Source organism: Monopterus albus, unplaced genomic scaffold, assembly GCF_001952655.1.
Source record: "Monopterus albus unplaced genomic scaffold, M_albus_1.0 scaffold189.1, whole genome shotgun sequence".
Taxonomy (NCBI): domain Eukaryota; kingdom Metazoa; phylum Chordata; class Actinopteri; order Synbranchiformes; family Synbranchidae; genus Monopterus; species Monopterus albus.
Genome location: NW_018128069.1, coordinates 633,188 through 646,608, shown reverse-complemented (window position 1 = coordinate 646,608; position 13,421 = coordinate 633,188). Strand labels below are relative to the sequence as shown.

At 42.7% G+C, this 13,421-nt stretch overlaps 1 protein-coding gene across 1 annotated transcript in view; it reads left to right on the top strand.

Moving 5' to 3' along the window:
- dennd4b (DENN/MADD domain containing 4B) overlaps positions 1-13,421 on the top strand; it is a 40,986-nt gene that overhangs the window by 9,476 nt on the left and 18,089 nt on the right. The window contains 8 exon segments of the mRNA XM_020617360.1: positions 3,129-3,476; positions 6,577-6,832; positions 7,045-7,114; positions 8,200-8,369; positions 9,207-9,448; positions 9,918-9,984; positions 11,481-11,539; positions 12,608-12,752. Of these exon segments, the coding sequence (XP_020473016.1) occupies positions 3,129-3,476; positions 6,577-6,832; positions 7,045-7,114; positions 8,200-8,369; positions 9,207-9,448; positions 9,918-9,984; positions 11,481-11,539; positions 12,608-12,752 (1,357 nt within the window).

The window sequence follows — 13,421 nt, the reverse complement described above, 5'->3', positions numbered from 1 at the left end:
GGAGAGAGGAGGCTACTCTTGTCCATATGTTTTGGTCATGTCCCAGTTTGGAGAAATACTGGAGGGAAGTCTTCCAAACTCTATCCCTAATGGTTGGAGCAGACATAGAACCCGACCCTCTGATTGCACTTTTCGGTACTACAGGTGATAATGTTGAGCACCTGTCCCCAGGAAAACGCCGAATTCTGTCTTTTGCCTCGCTTTTGGCCAGGCGTGCAATATTGCTGAGGTGGGTAGATGCTGCTCCGCCCACCCATACCCAATGGTTGCGAGATATCATGGCCTGTTTAGCATTGGAAAAAATATACTACTCAGCTCGCAAATCAAAAGAGAGGTTTTTAATGGTGTGGGGACCTTTTATGGAGCACTTTCATAACTCCCAAACAAGTTAGGGAGAGGATTTTATATCTCCTCGGGCCATCTTTGATTGGCTAGCGTATGGGCTCATAGTCTACATGTATGGTTGCTCTTCTATCTTGTTTTGCCCCTCTTTCCGCTCAGGTCGAGACCTGACTTCCGGCTGTTTTACATCTTACTCCAGGAATGAATACTAATTGGGCTAATTGACCTGCTGGGTTCTTTGGGTTCTTTCCTTCGGGCAATGTTCGCATTTCTCTTTTCACTGTACCCAGACAGGTTTACTCTTCCTGAACAGAATAGACCTCTTGTCAATGTTAGATGCCCGTCGTTCACATTTTGGTATCTGTTTCTTTGTTCAAAAAGTTAATAAAAATATTTCTGAGAAAAAAACTGAATCCGTGAACATAATCGTGGACATGTTGTACTCACAATGCAGCTGAGTCCAAATCATGTCGTAAAGGTGTGAGATGATCTCACTCAGCTGCATTGTGAGTACAACATGCCCACGATTATGTTCACGCACATCAGTACTCAGTTCACTGTTTTGAAAGCAACACTCACAGGCTTTGTGTTTCCAACACGTGTGTAATACATCACGTTAACAATCTAGTCTCTACTAGCAAGACATGGCAGATGTCTAAACAAGTACTGGGGCCTCATTCTGCCATTTTTGTTCAGTTTAGTGTAAATAAGTAAAGCTGTTTAATAAAGGGTCAAGTTCATGGCAGTTTACTGGGATCTCTGTCTTAAAAAGGTATCTGACTTTTCATCCTGTGCCATCATCTGGCCAACACTATTTGTGCAGTGCTTTGGTTGATGACCAGATACCCACACATTCCCGACAGCCACAGCTGGACTTTGTATTTAGTCCTAATAAGCCTCATCAGCAAAGGCCCCCCCCCCCCCAGGACCTGGGATTAGATCTGACTCAGATCAGCCAGCAGAGTCTTTTCTGAGGACATCACGTGGTTAGGAGAGAGCAATTCTGAAATAAAATCTGGGGCCTGAGGCACCTTTGGAGTAGGTAGTAAAGTCTTAAAATCCAAACAGAACAGATCCGAATGGAGTGTATAACAAAGCCTGCATCTGTAAAACTTGAAACTAGTTTTTTAAATATTTTTAACTGATAAAAACAGGAATCGATGATCATCCTGACCTGAAACTGAGGCTGGAGGTTTTTACCATAAGCCTGATGTTGTGAGACTAAAGACGGTTTTATATAAATATTCCTCACAGCAGTCCCTCACCTCGGATAGATAAATTAGTTATACATGAATAATGACACAAAATAATATTCACAAGTTCCTCAAAGTTTAACAGCGCTTGAGTGTAAATTGTTGCACATAGAAATCATGGTCGCACACATACAGACAGATGTTTACAGATGTGTCAAGATGCAGGTTCCGAGATCAGTGAATATGTGTTCTCAAAAATATATCAGTGTGTTTTCAACACCATGGCGAGCTACGCTGTTGTCACATGTGCCACGGTGTCATTGATGAACAGGAAAGAGGCAGTCAGGCCTCTTCCTGTTTGCCAGCTGACCTTTGACCACTGGGCACTGTACTTCTTCCTCTTCTGTCCTTTATACCGCTCCCACACTCACCCTGTGATGACAGTAAAAAGTGGATGAAACATCTCTGGTTTACAGAAAAGGAAGCAAAAATGTTTTTTCCTGACTCAGCAGCTGCTTTATGCTTATTAAAAGAGAAGTTTAATGTGTTATCTCTGAGTAAAATGGCTGCGTAACAAACTCCTCATCTGTTCACCACTGTGTGACTGGTGCACCAGCGGTTGCCTGCAGCTTCTTAACTGTGAGCTTGTGTATAAATGCAGAAATCATGTTTTTTTGACAGGGCTGGGTTTGTCACGCCAAGCTGGGCTGAGGTCAGCCGCCGTCCTCAGATGGGTTTGTCTAGTTCAGGGTCTTCACAAAAAATCCAGGATGTCCACTCACGCATCCTGTCGTCTTATCGAGCTGATACCCAAATTATTTCATGTCATCATTTTTGCTCTCAACAAAAAGTTTTTCAAGAGGGCAAGGGACAGTTAGGATTACATACAAGTGCTTCCAGCATCTTTCAGCATCCCAGTACATCCTATCTTTATAACACACACAGCACCCTGCTCTCTGCACTCCAGTTCAATCAGCAGATTGGTTTTGTAACTAAACTCCACCAGAGCGGGTTGTCTCCTAACTCATGAAGTGTCCTTGAGTGAAACACTGATCCCTCAGTTACTCCTAGTCGTGTGAAAGTGCTTTGAGTGTGCGGCAGTGCATAGAAAAGTGCTATAGAAGCATAAGACCATTTACCACTATGTACAGCATTACCGTTCATGAAGATTTACCAGTGCTGATATAACCATGTGCACGTGTGGATGTTTGTGTGCAGGAAAGGAAACAAGACATCAGGTGGCTGTCTCTGTCTCTCCTCTGATTGGCAGATGAGATTTGAGGTCACACCTCCAGGAGGTCATGTGTTGTCTATGGCCTTTTGCTGTAGGTTGTTTCTGTTCACTGTCATAGTTAGGGTTAGGGTGTGTGTGTGGCCTGCATGCAAATTGAATTTTCTCTGTGATAATGACAAAAGTTGAAGATTTCACTGTAATTTAAATGTTTTCTTTCTGTTCTGTGTGAGTGCCCTCAACTGTCTGAAATGTGCCAGCACCCTGGTTTTCAAAGCAGAAGTTTTGTAGACGTCTAGTGCAAGAAGTGAACTTGTGCCTTTTGAATAATTGATCTAAAATATTTCTTTGTGTCTCTGCAGTGGAGGGCAGACAGGCGGCATGACAGAGGAGAAATGTCCCCAGCTGGTGGACTACTTTGTAGTGGCAGGTCTCGACCCTGCTGGGCCCTGGAGGCCCCTGGATGAGGACGGCAAGACCTCTTTCTCCTCTACGTCCTCCAGCTCTCCCTCGGGCCGGGCGGTGGAGCTGGTGACGGACCTGGCGGTGATCGCCCGAGGGCTGGGAGAGGAAGTGCCAGAGGGCTTCACCTGCATCGAGAGGACGCTGGGCGGACACTCGGCCGAGCTGAGCGCTGGCCTCATCAACAACCCACACCTGTACCTGTGCTACCGCCGAGGACGAGACAAACCACCCGTACTGGACGTGGGGTGAGATGTGCTCTGGGTTTTTATAATTTTATTTTTATTCAGAAAAGGCCATTTTATAAAATACAGAATATACCAGACTACTTCTTTCAAAAGTGGAAAAGAACAAAAGAAAACTTTTTATAGTTTATATCTTCTTATGTACCTTTTTGTGCACATCAACACTTATACATACATTGGTTTTTCTGCCGGTATTTACCTATTTACCCTTGGATACTTGTAGGGCTGTACCTGACTAAGAATTTAGTCAGTTGACTTAGATTTGACTGTTAATGGCAAATATTCAGCTATTTGTGTTTACACACTACATTCTCTGACTGGCTTTATTTTTAGGGGTGTAACTACTGGTTAGGGACCACTGCAGTGAAGAGCGAGCTCAGCCGGGAAGCAAAGCTCTCAGTTCATCAGTTAGTCCATATTCTTCTACTCACCAACTGTCACAAGCTTTGAGTGCCGACCAAGAGAGTAGGATCAGGAATACAAACAGCTGACATGAGTTTCCTCTGTAGAGAGGCTGGACTCAGCCTTAGAGAGAGGATGCTGAGTTCTGCTTCATGTTGAAAGGAGCCAGTTGAGGTTGTTCGGGCATCTGGTCAGGATGCCGCCTGAGGCACCTCCACCTGGTAGGAGGCCCTGGGGTAGAACCGGAACATGCTGGAGGGATTATATATTTCTTCTAGCTTGGAAAAGGCCCAGGGTCTCCCGGGAGGACGTTGCTGGAGAGGAGGGGGATGTTGCTGGGGAGGAGAACATCTGACAAGCTGGTTACAGCTACTGGAAGTGTAGACTAAACTTAAAGATATCAGAGCTCCACTAACCGACGGTCACTGACGTCATGGCTTTTGCTCATGTTGCTCTGGTGATGTAAAGGTCCTGCCCCTCACTTGCTGCCTGCAGAGTCTTGTTTGGCTGGAGATATCAGCGCTGTGTGCTCTGGGAGATTAAGTATGTTAGTGATGGAAAAAGGGGATTTTTTCCCATGTTAACAGTGAAGACAGTTGTTGCTTTGTGAGTGGAGTTTTTCCCGGGGGCCTCCTCTGTTCCTTCTACAGCTCTGAGTGTAGGGTTGTTGTCCTGCATGTTACGCTGTAAATGATTCTGCTCTGTTATTTGGAATGAATCCAAATTATCACTGAGACTCCACCACTCCCATATAGGGTTTTAGCTCATGTGATGCATATTGGAGCTTAATCTTATATAATTCAGAGGATTATGTAACATAGTGGTGAGCGGGTGGAGTCGTGTCCTGGACTTTCAGCAGCTTCCCACATACTCTTCTTTGTTATTCCTGATATGTTGAATTATTTATTTGCACCAAATCACAGGGTAATGAAATAAATCCTCTTACGTTAGACATTAGAATACATTTTTCTCCTTTTATGGGGTGTAGCTGACAGACAGCGAGCAGGCAGGGAACCAGTTAGTTCGCTCAAGAGTCCTATGGCAGGACTAATATTTTAATGAAAGGATTAAATCAGACAACAGGAAAGTAAGGTTTCAGCAGAGGAGATGTTTTCAAACTGTGAAAACTTGAGATGCATTTGGAGCAGCAGCGGTGATCCTGACTCACAGCTGGTGGAGCAGGTTATGCTTCTGTAAATCCCTTTGTGCCTAATTAACACAATATCTGTCAAAAATCTTCTTCTTGACGTCATAACTCAGTCAAATAAACAGACATGATGCACAATTTTTAGACTCATCATGCATTTCCTGCATCTCAGGTGTCTATTGTGAATAGATGTCCAGAGATGAGCTTAGAAATGATTAAAAAAAGGTGCTCTGTGTATCACTGCAGAACCTGCCTGAGAATCCTTATGTTCTGAAGTTTTCTTTAGTATCACATTAATCCAGTGATTGATAGTTGTCTGTACATCCATGGCTGCACTGCAAACAGGACCTGCTAGCAGCTGATTCAGCTGCTTGTAGTGGAGCCAATTTGGCAAAACATTCTTATATGCTGCTTTTCCTATTGATGTACATTCTGTTGTTGTCAGGTTGGATCATGACTGATCAGGGCTGAGTGCATTAAAGCAGCTGCGTGATGTGCAGAAACACTGAACAGATCAGTACTGACACCGACACCTGAGTGGGCAGGACTGTGGTGTGTGTGTCTTTGTTGCTGAAGTGGTTCTTTTCTTTTTCTGCTTATCACAGCTCTGTTGTGTTTAATGATGAGGGAGAACTCATTTTTTAAACTGCCAAACAAATTAAAATAAAACCCAAATATCAGTGTTGAGATGTATTTCTCAAACTACAATTGACCAAGAGATGTTCAGTGAATATGGCTGACCACAAAGTCTACAGGAAACAGCCACTGAAATGGATTTGTGCATATTTTAACACAGGACTGATGAGCACAGTGCAAAGTGGAGCACATTAATTTACTTCACACACGTGTGCCAGGTTTCAAGACTGTCTGTGGATCATGGATTACAGTCGATCACAGACAAGAGAATCGGGGAGAGTTCAGAGTCTGTTCCAGTCAGCAGTTGTCACCTTCAGAGATGTGCAACCACACACACAAGGTCAACTTTAAGCACAGGGAAAAGACTTAAAAGCAGCATCTCTGCTGCAGCCTCCAGGTTCCAGGATCCTCAAAATAACACATCTGAAGTTCTTACCACACGTTCAGTGGTCAAGCTGCATTGTGGGCAATGTAGGCAACAATGCAGACGAATGTGTGAAATAAAAAAGATGATATCTCTGTTTCTGCTGCATCTGCTTTGATCCTTTGTCCATCTGAGTCTGGCGGTGTTGGGGGAGTGTGATGATGGATTAGTGGAGTACTCTGACAGATACAGTCTAATGTTTATTGTGCTTGTGAGCACACTAAGAATCACTTTGACGCCATATTATGTTTTGTTGAAATATAAAACAGTAAGGATAATGAGCCACAGGAAAACATGTTTGCCTATGTATTATGTAAACTGCCCACCTGTGTATAAATTGATTGTACCATATAGTTTGTACTCCATACCATATTCTCGTGGCCTCTAGTCAGTATATCAGAGTCAGATTCTGAAAAGCTGTGATGACCTGCATAAAATCTGATGGGCAGTATGTCAGAGGGGCAAGTTTCTGATGTTGTGATCTGTCCCTGCAGGGTTATGTATGAGGGGAAGGAGCAACTGAAACAGGGCTGGTACGTCATCGAGACAACTCCGTACAGCCGCTCGGCCAGCCTGAGCTCCAGTGGCGGCCCGACGGCTCACCGGGTGTTCCTGACGTACCGTCGTGCTCTGGACTCTCAGGCTCTCAACACGCTGGGCATCACAGACATCGCCCTGCTGCTCCCCAGCAAGGGAGAGGTCGCACCGCACACTTTTTGCCGTGTCGACAAGAACCTCAACACTGGCATGGTGAGGGGGGTGGGTATAGCAGAGACCACGTCCTGTCCCACTGTCAGTGGATTCATCAGACAGTGTGGAAACTCTTTGTTAATGGGAAACTCTTTGTTAATGCACCTTTAAGAAACACATTTTGCTTTTAGGGAAATGTCCCTAAACGTTTTAGCACCTCCAGTATAAGTGGACTCTGCAGATCACAGTTGTGTGTTTGTGTTTGTCTCCAGTGGGGTCCAGCTCTGCATGTGTGCTACAAGAGAGCCGTGGCCAAAGCCAACGCCCTGGTCTACGAAGCCAGTGAGTGCCTTCACAACTAAAGTACAGAAGAGAGGGTTCACACACCCAACTGTTTCCGGTTGCCTGCTTCAGTGTGCAGGCTGGGGTGTGCCAACCCTCTTTTTTTGTGCTAATTTTAAAGGAAATGGAGGAAGTGTTGCAGAGGTAACGGTAGTACGTGGCTGTTCCACATGCTGTGTGCACTCTTCTGGTTAGAAAAGATAAGACTGTCTGCTCCGATACAACCAGGTACTGTCAGTTCAGGCTCTGCTATAGGAAATCTGGTGGCTTCAGAAATTCAGCACAGCTCTGAGCACTCTGGTAAAGCTTGCTTGAGCTGCTTTTACAGGTTTTTATTATGTCTTTCAACAAAGGGACAATCCTGTAGAGGCTGTAGAAATGTGCCCGCTTCCTTTTTCCTGGTTATCGGTTCAGCCAATTTTAAACAATGATATCTAGCATGTATAATTTTAGAATGGATGAACTTACTTTTTGCATCCCCACTGTACATTTGAGACCATGTCCTGCTTTAAGTCATCCCTGCTCTCACTGTCCATGCCCCTTTGCCCTATTAGTCCCAGGATTTCATCTGTTCTAGTTTTGGTATTAGATCTTTTTGTTGTAATTCTTATATAGAGTGGAGAATACTAGGAGAATGAAAAAGGCCTTGAACCATATTCTTGTCTTTCAACTGTGGTTCAGTGGGTAGAGCAGTCGTCTCCCAACCAGAGGGTCGGAGGTTTGAATCTCGGTGCCTGCAGTCCACATGTTGAAGTGTCCTTGGGCAAGACACTGAACCCCCAAGTTGCCCCCAATGGTTAGAGCCATCGGTTCTGTACCGGAAACAAATTCCTTGTGTGTAACATGCAGTACTTGGCCAAATAAATGTGATTATCCTTCTTTTCTGTAATTTCAGAAATCACCTTTTTCAGTTAGATTAAATTCTGTCAATTTTTCAGATGCCATACATTTCTCTACAGAGGTCACTGATTTGCCAACCATTTATTCCATAGAAAGGATATTTTCTTTATACAGACTGGGGGGGATAAAACATACTAATTATACATAATAAATGAAAGTGTAAGCACACTGATTGGTGTATGCAGGTCTGATCAGCCGGTACCCTGAGGAGGACCTGGAGGCATTTCCCCTGCCGGAGTCGGTGCCAATCTTCTGTCTGCCGATGGGCGTCACTGTGGAGAGCTGGCCTCTGAACACAAAGTACCAGCTGCCTGTCTTCTCCACCTTCGTCTTCACCTCCGCCTCTGGGGACAAGGTGGGAGAGGCAAACACACACACTTCGCCCCGCACGGAGAGTCTGACATTCACTAATACCCTCAGTCCAGAACCTGAAAACATTTTGCAGTGATATGAAACAGAGAAAAGCAGCAGTGGCCCCATCAAACTTAACTTTGACAAGAAAACAACAACGAATTTCTGAGTGAAAAGATACAAAAATACTAAAAGTTTAAGCAAATCAACAAAGTAGTTAACAGATTTGAGGCAGCCAGGTTTCTGCAGATTTCTCCTTTTCTAGAAACAACATAAAAGGTCTCCACATCTTCCTGAGCGCTTTTTGCTTAATCGTGAATGTAAGTTTTTTTTTAAGAGCACCAGTGCAATAAACCATCAAGCCAGATCTGTGGGCTTGGTCTGTTAAGTGATTTCCAATCTTTTGTCAATCCTCAGCTGTAATCTTATTTGTCTTCACACCACACAAGGCTTTTAAATCTGTCTACCATTTGTATAAAAGTCAGAAATCCTTCCTCTCGGGGAGTGACTCTTCACTGTTGTCTTTTTTTTATGAGGTGAACCTATGGATTAGGTCACCTTTAACATCACCTTTAAGAGGTGATAGGGAGTTTTGTGTCTTTGTTATAAAGCTGCTAAGCTGCAGCTATTTATAAATATTTATCTTCAGAGGACAGAAGGATGACATTATCAAACAGATTCTACATATGCATTTGTCATCCCAGATTAAAAAAAACCCACATCTCTTTGTGAATCCTTACAGAGAAACTGGAACCAGATCGTGCTTAATAATTTTGCTTGATAAATTAGACCTATAAGAGTTGCATTTCCCTGGTTATAAAATCCCCTGCTGCCCCTGCAGGTGTACGGAGCAGCCATCCAGTTCTACGAGTCTTTCCCCAGGGAGCTGCTGTCGGAGCGGCAGAGCGTGAGGCTCGGTCTGCTCAGCGTGGTCGACCGGCGGCCAATCACCAACCGCAGCCTGCAGGTGAAGAAGAGCATCTGCGTCCTCTCCCACTGGCCCTTCTTCACCGTCTTCCAGAAGTTTCTTACCTTCGTCTACAGATACTCCATCTCTGGACCCCACGTCCTGCCGCTCGAGAAGTCAGTGCATGGTTTGGATTCAGATTTTTCTTTCTAGACTAAATTAAATCTTTTGTGCTCTGCTGCTGCTTCAAGGCAGTTGTACTGATGACATATCAGGCAAAGCAAAGCCTTAACTTTTTATAATGAGACATTTAGACTGAATTCTTGAAGTGTGCATGAACACTTTAATTATAGTAAAAGCAGAATCTTGGTTTTAGTGGAGACTTTTTGAGTCTGTGGGTGATGTCAAATGATATTTACAGTTTTTCCCACCCTGATAAATAATAAATGGAACAAATCTCTGGATGCACTTTTTTAGAGATGTTATTAAGATCTTAGAGTTTGGGTTATGAAAGGTTTTCAATTATTAATCACATTCCTTTACTTTACCAGATTCTAACCATTTTTAATTATGAACAGAAGTGTGGTTGATGCTTGATTTTACTGATATTAATGGATGTCTTTACCACGTTCTCTCTTTCTGCAGACACATCTCCAGTTTCATGCACAACGTCCCGTTTCCTTCCCCCCAGCGCCCTCGTATCCTTGTTCAGGTACAAACCCAGACTCAGACCTGTAACATGTGATGCCTGGTCCTCAGCAAGTCAAACTGGAAATAATGTCCGAGTATTCAGAGCATATCATAAACCATAGACAGATTATATATTTTTCAACAAGTCCCATGTGCAGAGCTCACAAATATATTGTATTATTTTTTTGCAGGAGAAGTTCAAAAGGTGAATGTGTAGAAAACATTTGTAGTGTACAAAAATTAGAACATCTGAATAGAATAAAGCTAAAGAAGGGGTCAGAGACAAAGAAAGAACCGTTTCTGCTTTCTGCTGTAAAGGCAGAGCTGAGTTGCACTGTAACACTAAAGGAAATATTTCATATAACAAAAAACTCTATGTACATATTCACAAACTTATACAATTTATAATTTTTGTAAAACTTTTCGAAATCACAGAGTTGAATCAACAACCACAGATTTAGAAATTATTTTTGAGCAATATTTTACAAACTCAGAATCTCACTGGCCTTTATTTGAACTTAAAAACTACAAAAAAGAGGAGTGATTGTCTTTTCACCAAAGTAGTTGTTTTGTCTGTATTCAGATGATGAACATCAGTGCAGCTGAACATAAAAGTAGAGAATATATTTGGCATAATGAATGAGACAATTATAGAAATAAGTTTATAAGGAGGCAGTGCAACATTTTCACACTCCTGCTTTGACTTAAATCTTTTACTTCCTCCTTCAACAGGATGTATAGCCAGTGATCTGGTTGCAGACTGAAGTGGGTAACAATCAGATTTGATCTATTTATCAATCATTTCCAATCAGTGGCCAAATAATTCTGTCACGGATGATCTATTGGGCTCAGATGTGATTTTGCTCAGCTGAAATCTGAAGCACATGGATAATAGTTCACAGAATGGGGAACAGCTGACTTGGGAAATCTGTGTCAAGCTGGAGATTTCTTTGTGATTATCTAAGTAGTAAAGTGTCTTAATACTCTCTCTAATTGATTTTGCCTGCTTGATCCACAAATCTTGAATTTTTAAGTTGTCAGGGAAGCTGTAACATTGTCCTCACCGACCCCGACTTAACGCCTGAGTCACTTAGAGAAAACGAGAAGGGCAGTCAAGTTATAAGCAAATTTACACTTTCACTCAGGAATCAAAGCCACTGGTTTAAAATAAAAATTCATATTAGAACACAGATGTCATCAGATTTTGCTCAGCTCAGTTGTTACCAGACAATTGAGGTTTTGTTCACTTCCTAATGAGTGATTTCAGATAAAATTTGGGTTGTCTAAAACCTGTCTGACAGCCAGAGGGGCTCTCCCTGTGCGACATCTCTCATCACAGTTAGTCAATGTGTAGTCATTTTTCAGGAATTAACTCATAAATGACTCGACTAACCTGTGAACACAAGTCCTTTTCCCACTTTTCAAACTCCCTAGGGGCTAAAAAGTGATCCCATCCCTTTGTGTTTGTGTGTGTATGTGTTTTGGTTGTGTATAGTGTTTAACATTTGTGTCTTGCAGCTCTCCCCATATGACAACCTGCTGCTCTGCCAGCCAGTCTCCTCTCCGCTCCCACTCAGGTCAGTTTACTGCTGCAGTACTGCAGTACTATCATTAGTACATACAGTACATTAGGAGCAATAATCTTTCAAATCTGGAAGTGGATCCCCCCCAAACAAACAACTAAAAGCACGTTCAGTACCTAGTTTATTTTTAAATTTAGAAAAGCAACACACAGTTGTAGTATCAGTGGTACCATAGTATTAATGATACTAGTCACACTGCTTATTGTTTGTAAATTTCTTACTCAAGATTATTCATAAAAATTGTAGTTAATTGTACTTAGGTTTTTTGTTGTAATAAATATTGTAATGACCCCCGGCGTGGAGGAGAGAGACTACCTATACTTGAGCAGCTAAACTAGCTAGCAGGGCGCTAGCACCTATGCTGTTCGATTAGTGCCTACTCCAGGTCCCATACACCGCACGACTCTGGGTAGCACTTGGGCGTGTCCTTCACAATGACCACCATGCCACTCTGTCTTTCTGGTCATTTATTTAGAACACAGAACCGGACTCACACATCACATTCCCAACAGGGTCAGTTTTACACATACAGCTTAGACTTACGGTTCAGAAACACAGCACCCAACCAGCTAGCAAAACATTGTTAACACATATGAGTACAAGTCATCAAGATAAACACAACAGTGTAACACACATTAGAACACATTAAAACACTTGTACAACTGTTCCCCGAACTAGTCGCTGAACTCCCATGATGCCCCCCATGCATCATGTCGCTGCCACCAGACCCCTCCCCAATAGCCGACGTAGGTCGTCACAATATTTTAGTTTTTTTACAGTGTAATCACATTAGGATTCAAATATAACTTTGATTTACAATGGAGAAATTTAAGATATTGGGGAATAATTGGGGACATGGATAAACCAAGGTATACACATGTAATTTCACAGTGCAATGTATTAATGTATATCTGATGCAGTAAACTTTCTGGAAACTCAAATACCCACACAGTACAGTACAAACACATTGTGAAATACATGACAAATCACAGTATTGTATCGCACGCTGCAAAAAGCTGTATACAGCATGTAAGCTGTAACCTGTGTGTGTTTGCGTGACAGTGGGGCGAGCTTCCTGAAGCTGCTGCAGAACCTTGGCCCAGAAAACGCCTGCACATTGCTGGTCGCCATCCTCACCGAGCACAAACTGCTGCTGCACTCGCTGCGGCCTGACGTGCTCACCTCTGTCAGCGAGGCCCTCGTCTCTGTAAGACTGCACACACCCATGTCCACTGTAGGCAGAGTACATTGACACTGAGTCCAGTTTTTTGAGTTAATAAATTACACTTACAGTCAAAATTTGTTATTATGTGTTACATAGACATTTGGTCCTGGTTCCATTTTTAGGCACAGTTTTCTCTTTTCCAGAGGTAATACAGTAATTGTGTCATCTAGCCCCAAAATTCAGGGTGGAAAGTGATTATGTACATTAACTCAAGTACTGTGTTTAAGTAAAGGTTTGAGGTACTTTGAGTACTTTTAATTTCTGCTACTTTATACTGCAATACAGTGCCTTGCGAAAGTATTCGGCCCCCTTGAACTTTGCGACCTTTTGCCACATTTCAGGCTTCAAACATAAAGATATAAAACTGTAATTTTTTGTGAAGAATCAACAACAAGTGGGACACAATCATGAAGTGGAACGAAATTTATTGGATATTTCAAACTTTTTTAACAAATAAAAAAACTGAAAAATTGGGCGTGCAAAATTATTCAGCCCCTTTACTTTCAGTGCAGCAAACTCTCTCCAGAAGTTCAGTGAGGATCTCTGAATGATCCAATGTTGACCTAAATGACAAAGGATGATAAATAGAATCCACCTGTGTGTAATCAAGTCTCCATATAAATGCACCTGCACTGTGATAGTCTCAGAGGT